The 23,338-nt window shown below is 47.8% G+C and overlaps 2 protein-coding genes across 5 annotated transcripts; one reads left to right on the top strand and one right to left on the bottom strand.

Moving 5' to 3' along the window:
• Positions 1-7,000: 7,000 nt before the first annotated feature.
• Positions 7,001-9,476, top strand: LOC130388888 (myoblast determination protein 1 homolog). Its single transcript, XM_056598462.1, has 3 exons — positions 7,001-8,050; positions 8,415-8,496; positions 8,752-9,476. The coding sequence occupies exons 1-3, from the start codon at positions 7,427-7,429 to the stop codon at positions 8,946-8,948; spliced, it is 903 nt and encodes a 300-aa protein (XP_056454437.1). The 5' UTR covers positions 7,001-7,426; the 3' UTR covers positions 8,949-9,476.
• A 2,546-nt stretch (positions 9,477-12,022) lies between these two features.
• LOC130388956 (troponin T, fast skeletal muscle isoforms-like) lies at positions 12,023-22,572 on the bottom strand. Of its 4 annotated transcripts, XM_056598579.1 has the most exons (14): positions 22,483-22,571; positions 20,557-20,597; positions 20,318-20,331; positions 19,117-19,296; positions 17,990-18,007; positions 17,031-17,049; positions 16,862-16,907; positions 16,524-16,640; positions 16,313-16,390; positions 15,898-16,011; positions 15,693-15,808; positions 15,333-15,423; positions 14,576-14,616; positions 12,023-12,260 (listed from the first exon to the last, which is right to left on the bottom strand). In XM_056598579.1, the coding sequence occupies exons 2-14, from the start codon at positions 20,574-20,576 to the stop codon at positions 12,224-12,226; spliced, it is 891 nt and encodes a 296-aa protein (XP_056454554.1). In that variant the 5' UTR covers positions 20,577-20,597; positions 22,483-22,571; the 3' UTR covers positions 12,023-12,223. The 4 variants fall into 4 exon arrangements, with proteins under 4 accessions (XP_056454554.1, XP_056454555.1, XP_056454556.1 ...); XM_056598580.1 differs by lacking the exon at positions 17,990-18,007; XM_056598581.1 differs by lacking the exons at positions 17,990-18,007; positions 19,117-19,296 and adding an exon at positions 19,741-19,752 and having other exon boundaries at positions 22,483-22,567.
• Positions 22,573-23,338: the final 766 nt, after the last annotated feature.

Genomic DNA, 23,338 nt, shown 5'->3' with positions numbered 1-23,338 from the left:
GACAGACAGACAGACAGACAGACAGACAGACAGGAGATAGGAGGACAGACAGACAGACAGACAGACAGACAGACAGACAGACAGACAGACAGACAGACAGACAGACAGCAAGACAGACAGGAGATAGGAGGACAGACAGACAGACAGACAGACAGACAGACAGACAGACAGACAGACAGACAGACAGACAGACAGACAGACAGACAGAGGAGACAGGAAGAAAGACTTACAGACAGAAAGGCAGACAGATAGAGGAGACAGACAGACAGACAGACAGACAGACAGACAGACAGACAGACAGACAGACAGACAGACAGACAGACAGACAGACAGACAGACAGACAGACAGGCAGGAGGTAGGAGGACAGACAGACAGAGAGACAGACAGACAGGAGATAGGAGGACAGACAGACAGACAGGGGAGACAGGAAGAAAGACTTACAGACAGAAAGGCAGACAGATAGAGGAGACAGACAGACAGACAGACAGACAGACAGACAGACAGACAGACAGGAGGTAGGAGGACAGACAGACAGAGAGACAGACAGACAGGAGATAGGAGGACAGACAGACAGACAGACAGGGGACGTGCTCTGCGCTGGTCTCTGATGAACTGCCTTTGCTGGGTTCGTGGCGTCAGCGGACTGGAGAACTGATCCAAGCTGTTAGCGTCCTGGACGCTACCTCGTTAGCACGCTGAGCTCCTGCCCCGCCCCCGTCTGCGCTCCTCCTCTAGTGGACGCATGTTCTTCATCGCCCTACAGGAGCCACTATCATCCTCCTCCTCCTCTGTGTGAGGTGTGAAGGTGTTGAGTTCTGACAGCACCTAAAGGAAACAGCACCCATTTGGGCGTCAGAAGAATGTAGCAACGTGTTGGGGACCACAGGGGTGGCTGTGGGGGGCCGTAGAGGGACTTACAGCAGTGGGCAGACTGGGATCTGAGGGAAGCCCGGACCCCTGGCTGGGCTCAGAGGATCAGACCAGGGACCCCAGGGGAGCTGGTCTCACCTGCTAGCCCCTGACAGGGGCCTGGGGGGCCTGTGTGTGTGTGTGTGTGTGTGTGTGTGTGTGTGTGTGTGTGTGTGTGTGTGTGTGTGTGTGTGTGTGTGTGTGTGTGTGTGTGTGTGTGTATTCCTCCACTGGGGGTCACAGATGACGTCAGAACCCAAAAGGCAGAGGGAGAAGATAAATGTTAGTCTGCTCTGATCTGAGCTGAGGGTCCAAGGAGGGGGGGGAGGAGGGGTGAGGAGGGGAGGGGGGGTAGACAGTACAGAGACGGGTCATTAAGGACCAGGTAGGTAGTCCCAGACGAGAAATGATGAGCAGAAAGTAAATAATAGGAATCAACAGGGAAGACCCAGTGGAGACTGGGGAGAGGGGGGAGAGGGGTGAGGAGGGGGAGACAGGGGGGATGGGGTGATTGGAAGAAGGGGGAGGAGGGGAGATGGGGGAGACAGGAGAGGAGGGGGAGGAGGTGGAGACGGGGGAGATGGGGGAGACAGGGGAGATGGGGGAGGAGGGGGAGGAGGTGGAGACGGGGGAGATGGGGGAGACAGGGGAGATGGGGGAGGAGGGGGAGGAGGTGGAGACGGGGGAGATGGGGGAGACAGGGGAGATGGGGGAGGAGGGGGAGGAGGTGGAGACGGGGGAGATGGGGGAGACAGGGGAGATGGGGGAGGAGGGGGAGGAGGTGGAGACGGGGGAGATGGGGGAGACAGGGGAGATGGGGGAGGAGGGGGAGGAGGTGGAGACGGGGGAGATGGGGGAAACAGGGGAGATTAAGAGGAGGGGGAAACGGGGGAGACGGGGGAGACTGGGGAGATTGGGAAGCTGGGGAAACAGGGGAGATGGGGGAGACGAGGGTCTCAACGGTAGAGGACAGTGAGATATATAGAGAGGGGGGGGGGGGTGTTGACTCACACTGAGTAGAGAAGTTAGGGGCTCCCTGGGGGTCAAAGGTTACAGACCACACAGACGGGGCACTTAAATTACCACACACACACAAACACACACACACACACACACACACACACACACACACACACACACACACACACACACACACACACACACACACACACACACACACACACACACACACACACACACACACACACACACAGGCAGACATTAACACACACATGCAGACTTACACCACACACACACACACCCACGCGCACACACACACACATACTAACCCCCCCCCCCCCCGGAGTTAGGGGTGTCAGCATTAAAGGTCTTCAAAGAATTTACAGGATGACACACACACACACTCACATAGAGACAAGCACACACTGATACAAACACACACACACACACACACACACACACACACACACACACACACACACACACACACACACACACACACACACACACACACACACACACACACACTTTACAGGGGTCTGGTTTCAGCCAAGCAGTGACCCCCCAGACCCAGGACCACAGAACCCCCTGGTTCTGTGTTCCCCTGGTTCTCCTCCTTCTCCTCCAGAGAGAGGAGGTTCCTCCCCTTGTTCCTCAGCCTGTCCGTCGCTCAGGGTTCCCTCTGGTCCCTCAGGGGCCCCAGCAGGCTACATGGGGCCCTTTAATGAGCAGAGAGGGCATTAAGGGCCCGGGGACCTCTGCGTCCGGGGCCTGCTCCCTCTCCGGACCTCCTCGTCCCCTCAAGAGCGTCCCCATAACAACGGCTGGCCCCGGGACGGCCTGCTGAGGCCTCCTCCCGGGCTCAGGGGCCCTCAGCCGGGCCCCGGCCCCGCTCGGTGTCGGGTGCCAGCTACAAGCTAGAGCCTCAGAACATTAATGGAGCTCACCCCGCCCCCATGGGCTGATCCATCAGCGCTCCAGTTAGGAGGGCTACGGACACAGAGCTGCTGCTGGAGGAGAACACTGGACAGCTGCTGAGGAGAGAGGAGAGGAGAGGAGAGGAGAGGAGAGGAGAGGAGAGGAGAGGAGAGGAGAGGAGAGGAGAGGAGAAGAGAAGAGAAGAGAAGAGAAGAGAAGAGAGGAGAGGAGAGGAGAGGAGAGGAGAGGAGAGGAGAGGAGAGGAGAGGAGAAGAGAAGAGAAGAGAAGAGAAGAGAAGAGAAGAGAGGAGAGGAGACGAGAGGAGAAGAGAGGAGAGGAGAAGAGAAGAGAAGAGAAGAGAGGAGAGGGGAGGAGAGCAGAGGAGAGGAGACGAGAGGAGAAGAGAAGAGAAGAGAGGAGAGGAGAGGAGAGGAGAGGAGAGGAGAGGAGAGGAGAGGAGAGGAGAGGAGAAAGGAGAGGAGAGGAGAGGAGAGGAGAAGAGAAAGGAGAGAGGAGATGCGAGGAGAGGAACTAGGAGTAAAAGGTGAAGGAGTGAGGGGGAGAGGAGCAGGGAGAATGTTCCTGTTGAATATGGAAAACCTCCCGAACACAATTTGGTTTGAAATGTCCTCAGCACAATGAAGTCATGGATCAGCTCAGCGTGAGGCGAGGCAGCTGCCTCTGGGCTACACGGCGCGGACCAGGAGTATGACCACCAAACATATTTATATTCCTGCCCCAGTGGTGACAGACTGGAGCCCAAACACTGCTAGCATTCCAGCGCTAGCCCAGCATTAGCCTGAGCTGAGATGAGCCTTCAGATCTAGGTCATTAAGGAGGAGGTTGGGGTCAGGGGTCATCGTGCTCTAGGAGGACTGCATGAAGACTGTGGTCCTTGGACATGTGGAGTCAGACACCCTGACCACTGGGAGTCAGACACCCTGACCACTGGGAGTCAGACACCCTGACCACCGGGAGTCAGACGCCCTGACTACCTGAAGTCAGATACCCTGACCACTGGGAGTCAGACACCCTGACCACTGGGAGTCAGACACCCTGCCCTGTACATGTCTCTGTATGACTCTCTGTATGTCTCTCCATATTGCTGGATGTTTCTCAATATATCTCTATATTTCTGCATGTAAAGACAAATCATAAATTATGGGATAGCACTCAACAATAAGAATAAAGAAAATGACTTTAATTTTGCAATTTCCAAGGTGCCCATTGAGCTAGCTAGAGGCTATACCACTACCAGCTCTTAGCTAGCTAGAGGCTGTTAGCTAGACCGCTACAAGTCATTAGCCATCTAACGTCTCCACTGTGACAGAGCTGAAGCCTCTCAGCTGTTGCCCCATAAAACCTTCATCGTCCTAGACGAGCTGGACTGTGTGTGTGAGTGTGTGTGCGTGTGTGCGTGTGTGTGTGTGTGTGTGTGTGTGTGTGTGTGTGTGTGTGTGTGTGTGTGTGTGTGCGAGCATGAGTGTTTATGTTTCTGTGTGTGTGTGTGTATGTGTGCAATGAGTGTATATGAGAGAGAGAGAGAGAGAGAGAGAGAGAGAGAGAGAGAGAGAGAGAGAGAGAGAGAGAGAGAGAGAGAGAGAGAGAGAGAGAGAGAGAGAGAGAGAGTATTAGTGGGTAGACACATAAGAGACTGTGGACTTCAGAGGTGCAGGCAGGAGTACGGACAGTGGGCATCGAACCCAGAACCTTCTGCCTGAAGCTGGAACACCACTACACCGTCCTGTACCACATCCTCCGCCTGCTCCACCCTAAACCCACCCACAGGGAGAGTGTCTCCATGTTCAAGGAAGACAACAGCCTGAAGAGTGTGTGTTAATGTGTTAACGTCACACGTGTGTGTGTGTGTGTGTGTACTGATGTCAGGCGTGTGTGTGTGTGTGTGTGTGTGTGTGTGTGCTAATGTCACGCGTGTGTTAATAAGCATTCTTATGCGTGTGCACGCGTGTCCGACGATTGTGTGTGTGCGCGATGGCAAGGCTGCACACGTGTGTGTGTAAGGTAATCTGTGTCCAGGCACTTACTGAACAATGCTGCTGTTGTCAGGGGGGTTAACAGCGCACAACAGGTGTGTGTGACACACACACTGGCCCCAAGTCAGTTATTACTGACTTACCCCATATACTCTCTCTCTCTCTCTCTCTCTCTCTCTCTCTCTCTCTCTCTCTCTCTCTCTCTCTCTCTCTCTCTCTCTCTCTCTCTCTCTCTCTCTCTCTCTCTCTCTCTCTCTCTCTCTCTCTCTCTCTCTCTCTCTCTCTCTCTCTCTCTCTCTCTCTTGTGCAATATATAATGTAATATTAACCATGTGATAATGTAGGAATAATGTAATAATTTCTGAATGTAATTTAATTTTAACCATGGAATAAAGTTTGTAATGTAATGTATAATGTAATTTAATATTTAATATTAAATAAAGTATGTAATGTTATATATAATGTGATGTTGTTTACCGTGTAAAAAGTATGTGTTGTAATATATATTATTGAATGTAATTACCATGTAATAAAGTAAATAAATCGAATGTAATATATTATGTAATGTCATTTTAACCATGCAATAATGAATATATTATGTAATATATTATGCAATGTAATATTAACAATGTAATCAAGTATGTCGTGTTAAATATTATGTAATGTTTTATTTACCATGTAATAAAGTATGCATTGTAATATATTATGTAATGTTATATTAACCATGTAATAAGTATGCAATGTTAAATTATTATGTCATATAATATTTACCATGTAATAAAGTATAAAAAATGTAATATATTATGGAATGTAATATTCACCATGTACTATATTACGTGATGTAGTACTTACCATGTGTCATGTTATGTAACAGCAGATTGAAAGGCTGCTGGTTTGATTCTCGAGAAGTCTCCCATGTTATGCTCCTCCAGCCAATTAAATTGTCTGAACTGAACTTCTCCTCTCCTCTCTTCTCTTTCCTTCTCCTCCCTCCTCCTAACCTCTCTCTTCTCCTTTCCCCCTCTCTCCTCATCCTCTCCTCCATTCTCCTCCCTTCTCTCCTCCTCTCCTCCCGCTCTCCTCTACACCTCTCCTCTCCCCCCTCTTCTCTCTCCTCTCCTCCTCTCTTCTCCTCCTCTCTCCCCTCCCCTCCTCCTCTCCCCCCCTCCCTTTCCTCTCCTCCGAGGGGCTGATGACAGCTGCAGCAGGAGTTCAGGGAGGAGGGAAGAGGGGGAGAGGGGGAGAGGGGGAGAAGGTGGAGGGGGAGCTAGAACAATAGTCTGTCTTTGGTCTACTTTATTATTCTTAGGTTAAAATGTTACACATCATATTAATAACTTACTGAAATTGTTCAGAATAAGTTAACCTATTTTTTATTTGTGTTCTTATAATTTGATTGGTTAAATGGTTCATCTTAACATCTTTATCTTTTGTTTGTTTTGTGTTGATTGTTGACATTGATCACATGATGATCACTTTTGTCATTCATAGGTTTGCATTAAAAAACACTATCACAATATATAAGGAATAATGTGAATACATTTCATTATGGATTCGACTATTGACAATTTGATAATCAAAATCGAAAGACCAGTCTGTTATTTAAACTAAGTTAGTCGGATCAGTAGCGCCTACCTGCGGCCGTCGGCCAGAACTACATCAAGAGGGACTCATCCATCTATAAAAACACATCTAAAAGTGAGGCTGATAATTAATTATACATTACATATCACGTTAAAACTAAACATTGAGACATTTATTCAATGATTCATTATTCATTCACACAGTCCTACATAAATGATAGCAGCTTATAGGCAATGCATTCTTCATTTCTATAATAATCTGATATTTAACTTTTGAATGGCCTCATTATCTGCCTCATTATTTGGACTCATAATACTGACCAACCACCACTAATACTTATATCCAACCAAGTTGTTTAATATTTGAATTCGACCTTTTAGCTTTGCTCAATGTGCAGTGTGCAATGCGTAGTGTGTAGTGTGTAGCTTGTGGTGTGCAGTGTGATGTGTGTAACGCTATTGGGGGTAATTGTACACTAATTGCCGTGAAGTCGTAAAAGCCCTCCCCTGTCCCCCCTCCCTGACTACCCATTGGCCAGCAAACAGGGGCAGCTGTCAATCACATATACACGCCCCCTCTCCTGTCAAGCTATAAAGCCTGCGAAGCCCCAACTTCAGCAACAAGTACCAGGGGTCCCCGCTCAACTCAGCGACCCTCAAACACACGGAGGCCGAATTTAGGGACCGCCGCTAACTCATAGGGACATTCTCTGGCTCCTAGGGACCTGCTCTACCTCCTAGGGACCTTCTCTAACTCATAGGGACCTTCGCTATCTCCTAGGGACCGTCGCAAACTCCCCTATCTCCTAGGGACCTTCTCTAACTCCTAGGGACCTTCCCTATCTCCTCGGAACCTGCTCTAAATCCTAGGGACCGTCTCTAACTTCCAGCAACCTTCTGAAACGTATAACTGTCACCTTTAGAGGACGTCGGAGTAGCTTTCCGTTACAAAACCTCCGTTGACATCTCCAGGTTCGTCTCCACTGAGCGGGATCTTCTCGGCCCGTTAGTCTATTCCAGATTAACCGACCTCCACCCACCTCCAGCCACTTCCACCGGCATGGAGCTGTCGGACCTCTCCTTCCCCGTGGGCTCGGCGGAGGACTTCTACGACGACCCCTGCTTCAACACCAGCGACATGCACTTCTTCGACGACCTGGACCCGCGCCTCGCCCCGGCGCACGTGGGCCTCGCAAAGCCCGACGACTCCCGCCACCATCACCACCACCACCTCCTCCACCTGCAGCACGAGGAAGAGGAGGACGACGACGACGACGATGAGGACGGGGACGGGGATGGGGACGGGCACGTGCGCGCCCCCGGGGGGCACCACGGCGCCGGCAGGTGTCTGCTGTGGGCGTGCAAGGCATGCAAGCGGAAGACCACCAGCGCAGACCGGCGGAAGGCGGCCACGATGCGCGAGCGGCGGCGGCTGGGGAAGGTGAACGATGCGTTCGAGACCCTGAAGCGGTGCACCTCCTCCAACCCCACCCAGCGGTTGCCAAAGGTGGAGATCCTCCGCAATGCCATCAGCTACATCGAGTCCCTGCAGTCGCTGCTGCGGGGTCCCGGGGAGGAGGGCTATTACTACCCCGGGGCCGCGGGGCCCTACAGCGGGGACGACTCGGACCTTGGCTCCACCGACCTCGGCTCCAGCCCCCGGTCCAACTGCTCGGATGGCATGGTGAGGGTCTAACAAATATCGTAATGTTTTAAAGTTTAATGCTTCAAAATCTTAGTGTTTTAATGTTTAATGGTTTATTATCTCCGAAGGCATGGTGAGGGGCCAGGTCTTATTGGTTTAATATCTTAATGAAATAAGTTATATGTAAAATATATTAATATTTAGTATCTTGAATGTTTGGATGTCCTAATGTTTTAATGTCCCAATGATTTTATATCATCCAGTGTTTAAATGTTTTAAGGTTTTAATGTATTCATTTTAAAACCATGTATTGCCTTAAATGGTTTATAATCAGATTTCCTAACGGAAAGGTGTTTTCTAAAGAAGTGTTTTTAATAACGGGTCTGTTGTTTTCCCCGTCCAGATGGATTTCAGCGGCCCGTCATACCAGGTTCAGGCCGCCCGGAGGACCACTTACGACAGAAGCTTCACCGACTCACCCGCCGGTAAGACCTGGGAGGCCCAAGCTCTGACTCATCTGTTTCTTCTCTGACTCAGCAAGGGAATAATAACCCCGGCCTGTAATGTTAAAGGCCTTTAGGCCGAGTTAAAAACGTTTGTTATACAATATATATATATATAGAGAGAATTAAAGCACTCATTTAAATACTAAATTATTATAAAACGGGGCCTTTATACATTCTTTATACGTTATAGTTTTAAAGGCTGTATCGTAACGCTGCATCTCTCTCCCTCCCCAGCTCCGCGGCAGAAGGGGCGTGGCTCCGTGGCCTCCAGCCTCGCCTGCCTCTCCAGCATCGTCCAGAGGATCTCCACCGAGACCCCCGCCGCGGCCGGGCCCTGCTCGCCCCTACCAGAGGCGTCTGGCCCTGGGGAGGCCCCCACGCCAGCCCCCGGCCGCGGGCCCGACCTCAGCCTTGTTTACCAGGCCTTATGAACGGCCTCGAACCAACGAGCCCCGACACAATAACTTTCCACCGGATAACCCCGTGAGCCGGAGGGGAGCCCCTTATGTCTTGAAGGACCAGAGTCAGAAAAGGACCAGAGTCAGACAGGGAACAGAGTGAGACCGGGACCAGAGTGAGACCGGGACCAGAGTGAGACCGGGACACCCTCTCTCCTGGACGCTGTATCGAACTCTCCAGCGTTTTATTCTCTCGGTTCACGGAGGGCCACGTCTGTACATATTGTTGTAGATAAGAGCAGTTATGCTATGAGGAGTGAATATTATTATAATTATATAATTATATAATTATGATTATAACTATTATTATTATTATTATTATTATTATTATTATTATTATTATTATTATTATTATCATCATCATTATTATTATCATAAGGCTATTGTTATCACATTGTTTTATATTATTTGTGTCAACATTTGTATTAATATTATTTAAGTATTTAATGTTCCACGTCTTGACGTGCTGTTTGAGATCAACTTTATATTTATACTTGACGACGTGATTACTAATAAAATAACTTATTTATAAACCTTATTTATATTATTATTATAACTTATTAACTTATTAACTTATAACAGGAAGGTCCACATAGACAGCACACTACATATATATATACACACATATACATACACATATAGGCTACGCATATAAATACACACACACACACACACACACACACACACACACACACACACACACACACACACACACACACACACACACACACACACACACACACACACACACACACACACACACACACACACACACAAGCACACACACACACACACACACACACACACACACACACACACACACACACACACACACACACACACACACACACACACACACACACACACACACACACACATAAATCCTTACTTCACAAGATGACTCCTATAATAACCACGCTATTTTATTAAGAGGTATAGCCTAAGGTACGAACATGTTTAAGTGTTTATTACTTAAAAGGCAGAGAAAATCTGACGTTTGCACTACATGCATACACATACACACATACTTATGATCTTTATTATAATTTGACGAAACGGTTAATGTTCTAATGGTGCACCAATAATGTCGCTGGTAAAATACATGACAAATAATAATTTAAATTAATTTAATAAACTAATTAAGCAGGTAGTAATATTTATCTATGATCTATTATTAATATTAGCAAAATAATATTATCAAAGGAGATTTGAATCTCTCTTGTAATCCGTTTGAAGAAATTGCCTACACACATTTTTAATGAGATAGTTATATTTAAATACAATATAATATAGGCTAATATAACAATAAATTCCACGAATTAAATATAGGCCAACACTTTTAACCACACGGATTTCATCATATGAACTAAGAAGATCAGCCCACAATTCTTGTATTCATGTTTTTGATTAAGGCTTCTGGTGCTCCTCCCTTTGGGGTTTTATGCAAATTAAGGTTTAAAATATTGTAACATGCAAGTTTGTATTTAGATTGTATTTATTCTCGAGGAAACAGTATTTACTGTTATTAAGAAACTTGTCATCTAGATCCCACAATTACAAAATGATTACATTTTATATTTGAACAGGCCTAAAAGAAAGGAACTTAAATTATACCGAAATGTATAAAATAGCAGTTAAAATGCATTGTGATTTTAGACACACACACACACACACACACACACACACACACACACACACACACACACACACACACACACACACACACACACACACACACACACACACACACACACACACACACACACACACACACACATACAATATTGAAGTTTAAATAGATAGATAGATAGATAGATAGATAGATAGATAGATAGATAGATAGATAGATAGATAGATAGATAGATAGATAGATAGATAGATAGATAGATAGATAGATAGATAGATAGATATAAAAATAAAAGCAAAATAAGTATAAAAATAAAAGCAAAAAGTTTAGCCTTTAGAAACCAGGGCAGTGGCGCCCCCTCGTGGTGCGTCGGAGTACTGCGACCTGGCGCCACCCCCTGGTGCGTCAAAGTACTGCTTCCTTAACGCTAAAGAGTCAACTACGCTACACAACACTTTTCAAAGGCTACAAGTGTCTAACCATAGACCGTCTGGTGACACACTTAAGTGAAACACTTAACCCAGAAATAACATTGATAATAACAGCTGGTATATTTATACTTACCACGTCACCGGGCAGCTCTCAAAACAGCACTGAATGAATGATCTCTCGTTTCCCTCCCAAACGAACGCACCTGCTGCTGAGGACAGGAGGCGATAGGTCTCATGGGAAATGGAGTCTTTAAGGATTGATTCCAAAGATACTTTACAGTTAATTCAGATACTTGGCATTAATTCAGATATTGCTCTTAAACCTAAACAATATAACAAGTAGGCCTATTGTGATTTAAATCAGTACAAACATACCAGTTACAGCAGTGTCTGCTATAGCCACATAATCCATATCCTTTCTTGCTCCACTTTCGCCTCCTTATGAAACGTGGAGACATTAACCAATGTGTATTTAATGTAGGATCTTCTACTGTTTCATGTGCAGGGCCAGTAGGAGGAAGGGGTTTTATAGTGCCACTAGTTAGTATATACATATAAGTGTAGAGAGAACAACCACAGACAGTTCCACTGTAGCGAAAAATCGGGTGATTTCAGCCGGTCTCAACCGGTCTTGGTAAGTTGATCTCTTCAGTGTTTGAGACTAAGTCCTCCTGGGCCCGTTCAGACCCCAAGGACCAGGAAGGGGTCTGATCAGACCTTAACCATCTCCTCACATACGACCAGGAAGCTTTGGTGCCCCGGTAGGCCCGGTGCCCTAGCAACAGTAACTATCGAGAGGTCAACACATCAAGACGTATGCTGACACCTCATCCATGGAACTTTTCATCGTCCCGTAACCATGGCAGTGGAAATCACCACACCGCTCTTAGCGCTGAACGGCTCAGAACAAACAACTTTAAAATGACATCAAGTCTACAAATATGAGTTTATTCTTTATTTTTGAAGAACTACAGATCTACAGACATGGGTTGAAGAGTCAAACTTTATTTACAAAAATACTGAGAACCAAACAGGAAGCTCGATGGAGCGAGCTCCACACAGAGGCACCCGGCGAAGGGGCCGGACGGAGGCGTTGGACCCCTGGCCGAGGGGCCACACCGCACGGCACTCATCGTCCACGGGGCCGACGGCGCGGCGCTCTGGGTTCTTCTGAGCTGAGGGCGTTCAGCTTACTTCCTGCGGCGGGCAGCAGCTCCCTTCTTGCTGCTGTGATATCACGAAAACACAGGAAACACGTCAAGTTCCTGCCTCGCTTTCAGATCAACCTGATCCTCCTCTAACCTCCAGAGACCACTAGATCCTCCTCTAACCTCAAGAGACCACTGGATCCTACTCTAACCTCCAGAGACCACTAGATCCTCCTCTAACCTCCAGAGACCACTAGATCCTCCTCTAACCTCCAGAGACCACTAGATCACCCTCTAACCTCCAGAGACCACTGGATCCTACTCTAACCTCCAGAGACCACTAGATCCTCCTCTAACCTCCAGAGACCACTAGATCCTCCTCTAACCTCCAGAGACCACTAGATCACCCTCTTACCTCCAGAGACCACTAGATCACCCTCTTACCTCCAGAGACCACTAGATCCTCCTCTAACCTCCAGAGACCACTGGATCCTCCTCTAACCTCCAGAGACCACGAGATCACCCTCTTACCTCCAGAGACCACTAGATCACCCTCTTACCTCCAGAGACCACTAGATCACCCTCTAACCTCCAGAGACCACTAGATCACCCTCTTACCTCCAGAGACCACTAGATCACCCTCTTACCTCCAGAGACCACTAGATCACCCTCTTACCTCCAGAGACCACTAGATCACCCTCTAACCTCCAGAGACCACTAGATCACCCTGATTCTTCCTCAGGCCTCATTGGAGTATGAAGGTACCTTGTCTCTTTTCAATTGATTATATAACCCTAAATGACTAGTCTGAGTACTGCCACAGTTGTCCAAGGCCCTATGATACTAGTAGGCCTACAATTTAACTGCTAAAGTATTCTATGCTCCTACTTTACAATTCTAGCACTCCCAAGTACCACAATTCTAGTAAAGGTACTATCGTAGTATTCTATGGCCCTTTGATTCTAGTACATTGTACCAACACAGTTTTGTTTTGGCCCTTTGAATCTAGTACATTAATAAAAACACAGTATTGTTAAAGCCACACCACTGAACAGCAAAAGGTCAATTGTGAACAGGAAAGGAGTTTAGAGCATGCACCATGCATTCAACCCCTAGGGCAGGGGATTTAGACTACCAACCTGTTGCCTGTGATTCTGATTATTGATCACAGATTGATTCAAGTATTTATTAACCTTAAGGTTAATAAATGTTTACGAGCCGTTGAATGTAGAGACGACAAATAAACATTCAAATCACCTCACAAAAGCCACCCGGACATGCTGAACTTACCTGGCGCATCCTGACTTAGGATGGAGTGCACAAACACAGTTTACCCAACGAACCACGAGTTCCCGTCCCTCCACCACTGTATGCCTCGCTGTCGGTCATTATATTGAGACCGATGTCAACACATCTGTGCTCGCAATATAATGTCCTCTGTACTCTGCAGTATGGTGTTGGCCATAAGCAGACACACAGCCGTGCTAGATAGTACTATCCATACGTCTGTAGATAGTATAACATCTGGGGTGATAGTAGAAGGAGATGTTACGGTTCAACACAGTTTCAATGGCAACGTAAAGACAACAAGGAGACCAGGGTGATCGAGGGTCATGACAGTCTGGAGCCCTCCTGCCCTGGGACCATCGTTTGGTCTGTCAGTCACCAGAGCTCACCCTGCTCTACCTGTGTCTCTATGTGACATGAACACAACACACAGCCCCTCCAGAGGATCCATGCCCATCACAGCATGGCTCTTCTGGAGCGAGGGGGACCTGCGTGTTGGGTTCATGACACGCGCCATCGGTGGACAACATCTTGTGTAAGGAGTTCCACGGTAGAGAGCGGACCAAGGGGTCTGTGAGGAGAGGGCCATGTTTTACACCCTCATGGCCTCGTCATCGTCATCAGGGACCATCCATGGGATCATGGTCTCCGTACCATCGTTGATCATGTGATCAACGGCCTCTGAGGGCTGAGGACCATGCGCTAGTGTGTCCTGGTCGAGGTTTAGGGGCCGGAGCGCCAGTACTTACTATTTCTGCAACTGATCGATGCGATTCCTGAGGTTGAGCACCTAGAAGTGACGACACAGCAACCCGTTTAACACCGGACACAAGGCTCCTGAGGCGACCTCACCTGCTCCTCTGCCGGCCACCCTCCAGCTCGGTTCGGAGTCCACTGCTCCCAGGGATGAATAACTTACCTGAACACGCCGACTAGTTTAAGACCCCTAGACCAGGAGGGTCTCCTCCCTGGTGGGACCTGGTCCTACACCACCATATGTGGAGCTCTCTGAGCGACTGTTCTCCTGACGTTCTTACTGGGTTCTGTCCATGCTAGGCGCTCAGCAGGCCATGCAGCCTTCAAACACCTGATCTCAACGTTACTTACAATTTACTGAGCTCCTCCACTCTCTTACGCAGAGTTGTAACCTGGAGATCAGAGGTCAAACTGGTTTCACATCTCAGTCCCACCCCTTCGGCTCTCACCGCAGGAGGGAAGCAGCTAGCTTGGTGCTACGTTGATACTGGCTGCTACGTAACGTGGATGTGTGGACGTTCTCTAACGTTCTCACTATTAAGGGGGGCCATAGTGACTATTTGAGGGGTAAGTTAGTATGTTCCAGGGTTACGTGACAACTCAACAGAATATGTTGGATGTACGCGGACATGATGAAGATATGTGTTGGATATATCCAACATGTGTTCATTAATTATTAGTTAACATACTCATTGATCGGTACAGATGATGCAAAACACATTATACTAGATTAATATAAACGATAATCCTGCAGAACATTTAATATCTGAAGTTAGGAAACTTCAGAAAAAAAGGTGGCCGAACAGACAGACAGACAGGCAGACAGAGAGAGATAGGCAGACTGACAGAAAGACAGAGATGAAGATAAACAGACAGAGAGACAGACAGAGGGAGAGGCAAATAGGCAGACAGAGAGAGAGAAAAATAGACAGACAGAGAGAGACAGTAAGAGAGAGAGAGAGACAGAGAAACAGATAAAGAGAGAGACAGAGAGAGAGAGACAGAGAGAGAGATAGAGTGAGAGAGAAAAAGAGAGAGAGAGACAGATTGTGCGACAGAGAGAGAGAGAGAGACAGAGAGCGAGAAAGACAGACAGGTAGATACTCACCTCATACTTCTGCCTCTTCAGTCTCTCCATGTGGTCGAACTTCTCAGACTCCAAAGTGCTCATCCATTCATGGAGCTCGTTGATCTTGTCCCTGAAGAGGAAACAGTTCAGCCCGTCAACACTAGGTGGTGCTGCCTCGCCACACCCACCACCACACAACAACCACCAGGTGGTTCTGCCCCTCTACACCCCCTACACCACCACACAACGACCACCCATGGATAGCTTGACGGCTAGCTATCTAGAATGTTACGTATCTAGTGAGTCTATCTAAGTGTGGCTATCTAGATGGTAATACATGTAGTGAGTCTATCTGGGTGGAGCTAGATGGTAATGCATTGCGTTTGGTCTCATGTTTACTTGAGCTTATCCTCGTTGAGGTGGTCGATGTTCAGACCCTTGCGTCTTCCAGCCAGAATCTTCTTCTTCTTCTCTCTCTCTGTTTCCTTCTTTCCGCCTCCCCTCTTCTGGTCAGCCTGGGGGGAGAGGGGGGGGGGGATAAGTACTGCTGCAAATACTGTGCATTTATGTGCATGATGTGTGCATGTATCATGGTTGTTCCTACCTTCTGAAGATGGCTGCTGTAGTTGGAGCCCATGTTGGACAGAGCCGACTTCTTCTTTGCATCTTCTTCAAACTTTTTCTTGGCATCAGCCTCCTCCCTCTTCAGCCTCTCCTCCTGCTCAAGCACACACACACACACACACACACACACACACACACACACACACACACACACACACACACACACAGACACACAGACACACACACACACATACACACACAGGGAAACACACACACACACGCACACACACACACACACACACACACACACACACACACACACACACACACACACACACACACACACACACACACACACACACACACACACACACACACACACACACATGTATTTAGGGGAGGCGGTGGGGAGTGTGGAGAGGAGGTGAATGTCTGTGCATGGCAGAGGTGCCGACCTCGCGTCTGGCCTGGCGCTCCTTGTCCTTCTCAGAGCGGATCCTCTGCTGCTCAGCTCTCTCAGCCCTACGTTTCTCCTGCACACACACACACGGACACACAACTGGTTACAACACACACTAACATGCCCTTCAACATGTCCACATGTTAACATGAAGGCATTGTGTGTGAAACCACCATCCTGTGAACGTGTGTGATGTCAAGTCTCACAATTCTCTCCTTGAGGGCGATCAGCTCCTCCTCCTCCTTCTTCCTGCCCTCAAAGTGAGCATCGATCAGGCCTTGGAGCTCCGACAGATCCTTGTTCTGACGCTTCTTCTGGATGTCCTGCGGAGCCATCACCAGACCGCATGTTAACACTTGGTTCCCATATACCACCAGACCACATTTTAACACACGGTCCCCATAAACCACCAGATCACATGTAAACACACGGTCCCCATATACCACCAGACTACATGTTAACGTATGGTCCCCATATACCACCAGACACGCTCTTGTAAACAACCAAGAGTGCCAAAACACGTGATGTCTCAGATAAAACTCACATCAAAGTCCACTTTCTCACCATCGGGAATCTTGGGTGCGCTTGGCCTACAAGAGGGAGGACATGTAAGCATTGGCCTAGAGGCGCAGGACGCCCTCCACAGGCTCGGAATCACGTCAAATGCTCCACAAATGATTTGATATCATAAAAGGGAGGCGAAGAGGACTTACTTGAACTTTGGCTTCTCGTCTGTGTGTCCATAAACGAAGAGGGAACAAGTACAGGTTACCTCGTTAGGTTTGTTGGGTTAGATGTCTTCTTTTAAAAAGAAGATCTATTCATTCATCCTTAGCGTTACTTAAGCAACAATGTCTCAGGCATTTTTGGGTTTAAGATCTATTTTTCTCAAACCAATTCATTAAAATGTGGAAATGATTGGTAAAATAAAACAAATTCTACATTGATTCGACTTCAACTTTGAGTTGGAAAAGTTAGATGCTGTTAAAGTAGTTCAACATGATGGCATGGTGTATGGTGATCAGAAGATGCTTCTTTATTCTACTCAAGACTTTATTGTACTACTAGTCTTCTTAGTTATTAGTCATTATTAGCATTAAAGTTAGTGTCTGAAGGAAACAAGGGCATACACATAAAACATGGACATGGTTCTTCTATGAAACTAGATGAGTGAAACAGATGTGATGTGAAGTGTGTGGACAGATGTTGTTGTGTTGTAACATCTGTAGAGTTGTTCGTATGCTTTGGCTTGACCCAAAACCGTTTGATCCAAGCAGGATACAATGCTGGTGGTGGTTTGGCGGGGAGATGGAAACACCATGCGACGCATGCTAACGATGGGGATGGATTGCTAGCGCTAAAGCACGTTAGCATGTCAGATTCTTTCATCCTTTGGTTTTTGACAGTAATTGGTCTTTCGTGAAGTTAGATTTGTGTAAAAGCCAATTGGGCAGTGGTCCAGTGGGCCTTGGATCAGGACAGAGCAGTAGAGCAGACCTCCACCGCGGGGTACACCCTGGAGCCCCCAACCCCAGCCCCCCAGGAATAACACATGTCTAACAGGTCCACACGTCTAACACATGTCTAACAGGTCCACAGCAGAACGACACGTCTAACACATGTCTAACAGGTCCACAGCAGAACCACACGTCTAACAAGTCTCTGGACATACCTTCCTCTCCAGTGGCATCTGCATGCAGCAAGCATCCAAGACAGAAGAGCAAAAATGAAGAGCATTAACGATGGAAGCAGAGCGTATGCATGGTTCTGTGCGCCCCAACACCAGGCTGGTGTTGGGGCGCACAGACCCCACTGTTGCAGATAACATAGTTCTATCCTGAAGGGGACATGAGGCGTGAGGCGTTCATGTCCTCAGACGTGATAGAAGCCATGCGGGGCCTCTACAGGAGACACCATGAGATTCAATGCTTTGATTTGGAGTTTGGTGGATAAACTAGCATGCATCTCCAATACCCTGACTGGAGTCAGTCTCAGGTCTAATGAATAGACATGACTAGATACATACAGATATACATATGTATATACCAACAAACAATATAGGGTTAGATATATATGTATAGATACATAATGTAGATATATGTGCATATACATATATATATATATATATATATATATATATATATATATATATATACATATATTCACACACATATGTACATACATAAACACATATATGGACACATATATATATTTACTTATTTATTTATCTAATATGTTATGTAATAAAATAATCGTACATACAGTCTCCATGCCAAAAAGCCGTCTCTGTTATACTCTGATGTGGACAAGACCAGTATCAGATATAAAACAGAGAATAAAGCTGTATCCAAATAAGCATGGATACAGCTTATAAAAGCCAGCTATATCAAACATTTACTCTCTGTAATGTAAATACTTTATTCCAGTTGAAGGTACTAAAATGTGCGGTTAAGGTCTGAGCTGAGGCCTGGCAGAAGATAGGCGTGGAAGAAGGGAGGCTAGGTGGTGTCGCATTCAAGCTTCTAGAATGTCCTCCTATCAGAACTAAGGCTGCATTGCCAGTGGAAATTAGTTGTTCCCCCCAGCAGGGGGCGATCATGCTGGGTTCTGACACCCGCAGGGTGCGGCCCTGAAGCAGCAGTGGGGCGATGTGGTGGAGTTGAAGGTACCAGATCATCTTTACCATTATGGATATCAGGACTGTGATTGGTTGGGTCATGTGGGCTGGGACCAGTGGGGTCTGTCTATCTGTCTTTTGGATCACACTGCCAAGTCCAGGATGAAAGAACTCTGACATACCTTCCAGCTCCTCAGCTTCTGGCTCTGGCTCTGGCTCTGGTTCTGGTTCTGGTTCTACCACTGGCTCTGGCTCTGGCTCAGGCTCTGGCTCTGGTTCCGCTTCAGGTTCTGGTTCTGGTTCTGGTTCGGGGCCCGCCTCCGGGGCCACCTCTACCTCCTGAACTACCTCCTCCTCCACGGCTACACGGCATGCAGGGCAGGACGGGTGGGGAGGTATGGAGGAGGAGGAAGAGGAGGAGGGGGAGGAGGAGGAGGAGAGGGAGCAGATGAGAGGTGAGGGGGCTGGATGGCGGTGGTGGAGGGGGTTTGAGGAGATGACCACTAGGGGATGACACTAAGGCTATGAGGCGATGAGAGAGGAGCAGGGTTAAGAAGAAGAAGAGAATAGCCCACATGGGTAAGTGGTTCTCTGCAGACAGCTGCTCCCCCTGTTGGAGGCACAGGGACGAGGGTGGTTCCACACCACGTATGACCCCAAGGAGCCTACCGGAGCTACGCTCTTCTCTGTGGATGGGGTGAGGGCTCTGGAGGGGTTGGGTTATCGAACAAGCGACTGACAACACACAGATTAGTACGGTTGAAACATAACCCCTTTTTAATATCTAGTCAGAATCTTAGTCTTACCATCGTATTCTTCTTTTTTTTCACCCGAGAAAGAGAAAGGAGTGAAATAGGGTTATGAGACAGATCCCGTCTGCTCCCCATTGGGTGGGGGGCAGAGGGGATCCATGCAAGGCATCGGTTCAGTTCTCCTCCCTCATCGTCGAGCTGAGGAGGACCGGACCCCTGAACGCCCCATGCAGAGCTGCAGGGTCCGTTGGCAACCCAGCAGGTTCCAGGAAGACGGCTTTCCCTCTCAGTCCCCCTGATTGTCTGAGAGCAAAGCGCTGATCTCCAGGAGAGCCACCACATCCTATTGGGTTGTCAACGCGTACGCCTGCAGCTGTGCAACGAAAAAGTGCCTCCACATTCAGGGCAGCAGAGGCAGTATCGCATCACGTGAGTCTCCAGCATAAAGCAAAATACCGGCGAAACAATATTCATCCACAAAAACGATCCACTGAACCGAGTAAGGACGCACATACAGGGAGAAGAAGAGCATTTATCAAGGAACTACGGAGACACAGGCTCTTCAGGGAAGCAGATGGGCCACTTTAGGGTTTAGGACCGAACTCAAGAAGATGATTTGGTTGTCACTTACCCTCGACCTGATCACTGGAGGTGGAGGAGAAAGATGGGGAGAGGGAGAGGGAGAGAAAGAGATAGAGACACAGAGCGAGAGAGAGAGAGAGAGAGAGAGAGAGAGAGAGAGAGAGAGAGAGAGAGAGAGAGAGAGAGAGAGAGAGAGAGAGAGGGAGTGGAGATAATTAGACAATGCCAAAATGACCAAATTAATGAAATAAGCATATGTGCAAGCTGGGACTGGCTGGTGTTACTTACACATCTTCAGTGTCAGACATGGTGACAGTGGACTTATAGACCTAGGGAAGGAAGAGTTTAACGTTGAGATGGTATTTATAGACCAGGGTTCAATTACAGGGGTCTTAAATACCCCAGCCCCACCCTCCCTCTGCCGACATACCACTCATTAAACTCAAACACGAAGGTTTTCATTCTCAATGCTGCTCAAACCCTTCTAGGCTAGCTCTCGGCCTTCCCAGTGAGATGTTGGATATTTGGTTGAAGACACCATCTTGGTGTATAATGAGCTTGAATGATGTGAAATGAGGAATTCATGACTTGAACCAGACATTTCAACTAAAACACATCCCTTCAGAAATCAGACTCATTGCTGCCCAAAACTCCTCGAGACATCCTGCTGGCCTCCAGTGGGATCATCTGGCGGACTCAACATCTCGGTTTATAATTAGCTTCAATGGTGTGAAACGTGAGCCATGTCTTGAATGTGCGTCTCGGCTGATAAACGAGAAGGCATCCAAACATAGCATGAAGCTAGCTGCCCCTCTCCACCAATGGGCGGGGGCGCGCGGCCCGGGAGCCTGTAAAAGGACAGCCATCCCACGCTCCTGTTGTCCGAAGCTCAACCTCCATGCCGGCGTTAAGGTGCATATCTTTAGACGCCACTCCAAGGCCTCGGCTTCAATGAGTCCTACAGCAGCTGAAGTCATTCCTAGCATGCTGGTCAAAGTGCTTTCAGAGCAAGCTAGTCTGTTTGGACTGGGTTGATGATTGGGTTTAGACCAAATTAATTACTTAATTTGGCATCACTGGAAGACCCGTTTCAAATGGATGATGTTTTTTTGAGGGTTTGTGGGGCAGGGCCAGAGATGAACAAGAGATAAATAGAGATGGTTTAATCTCCCATTAGCAGAATATCTCGTTACTTGGTCCCTGTGGAGGGTCCCTCACTCCTCCACTATTTCAGAGCAGACAGCTGTGGGTTTCAGAGCCAGCTTCGGGTTTCAGAAGATCTGTTACAGATCCACTCCTTTCTCTTGGAATAGAATCTCCTCTCCTTATCTGGAAGCTCCCGCTCATGAACCCTGGTTCCTCTGGGTATCCCGACTCAGCTACCAGGGAATCACTTGATGAATCAACACTATCAAACCACCAACCACCGTTACTTTCTGGAAATGGACCTACAAGATGGTTCCTTGTCATTGTTATTCAAAAGTGTCTCCTCCACCTTCTGCTTGACTCTGGATCAGGAGGGCTTTGTTATGGGACATCGCTGGATGAGTAAACAATGTAAGCTATGTGTAATGCAGCAGTGCTAAGTCCAGGGAGTCCCATCCCCAGAGTGTATAGCTGTTTATCCTCAAGGTATGCCTCCCTCAAGGTGCCACCATACCTCACCCATTTACAGCTTGGCATCAAGAAAAACATGTCCAAAACATCCAAAGATACACCAGATAAGACTCCAACAGTATGGGCAAATCAGAAAACGCTAAAACCACATCACATTTAAAAAAACAGCTGAGGTTATGACAAGTTTTGCATAGCGTATTAATGTTACCATCAGCCCAACTGTCATCACAGCATAAGCTCTGAATGGTTTGTAAAGCCACTGTTATGTGGAACCTCTCAGCCTCTATACAACAAAGTTATTATCCCTCATCCGTCTGGACCGGACCAGATAAACATCAACCACTACTCTCTCTGACCAGCTAAGCTCAAGGTAAGACACACATTGTCTTCTAAGCCAGCCTTGACCCTACACCAAGCAGAAGACAGAAGAGGTGTCTACAGACTAATTTTAACATGTTATCATGCTCCAACACTATCGATTCAGCTGTTCCCATTGTGGGCTGGGGGTGGATTTGGGGCACTGAACCCTACACCTGTTATCATTTACCTAGCGAGCACTCACTACACATACTCACACAAGCTGTCACTCTCTCTTACCTCAGAAAAGCTGAAAGAAGTAAGCACTCTGTTGGCCCAGACTGGCTGTAAGGTTCTGCAAACTTACCGGGCTGATTATGTCCTTCTGTTATACTGACATCTGATCCATCTGGCCTCCCCATTGGCCAAGGAGCCGCTAGGGGCATGTTGCCTGGCCTCCCATTGGACAAGGAAAGTCCGTAAGGCTAGGGTGCTGGGGGCTGGGTGAGGCAGACCGGGGTCCCTCAATAAGGAGATAGACAGCTGGCGGGGGGAGGGGAGGGGTCTTCAGGCTGACCCGTTGCTATTTCTGCTTCTGCATTAGGCTAGCAGAATTCAGCAGGCCGCCGAGAGACGTCACACAGAGCCACCAGATGGAGTTTCAGGTGAAGGAGAAGAGGAACCGGATGAGGAACCGGACGAGGAACCGGCTCGGAGCGTACGGCCTCCGGGAACATCGTCCAACACCCTGGTACCACCTCCTGGTGCCGCCCGAAACCACCTGGACCAGGTGGGGGGTCCTGAGTCAGAGCCCTGAGCAGATGAATGTATGAACTGTGCTGCACTTGGTCTCAGCGGTGTGGCATGGATTCGATATCTTAAACATCGGGCTCCGCTGTCGAGTTATCTCGTTATCAAATGATCTATAGGTGATTAATTCATGGATAACGTCCAAATTGATCAAGCCTGAATAAGGGGTTGAGATTAGATCTGAACTTCAACACATCATTATAATGACCATTTACTGATTTATTGATTTCAGATACATGTCAATAATGAAGCTGATAGGGGTTAGACAGTACAGAGACAGGTCACTAAGGTGCAGGTTGGGGTTAGAAAGTGCAGAGACAGGTCATCAAGGAGCAGGTAGGGGTTA

The sequence above is a fragment of the Gadus chalcogrammus genome, chromosome 9 (genome assembly GCF_026213295.1).
Source record: "Gadus chalcogrammus isolate NIFS_2021 chromosome 9, NIFS_Gcha_1.0, whole genome shotgun sequence".
NCBI lineage: Eukaryota > Metazoa > Chordata > Actinopteri > Gadiformes > Gadidae > Gadus > Gadus chalcogrammus.
Note: the sequence above shows the minus strand (reverse complement) of the source record. Positions and strands in the feature narration are given on the sequence as shown.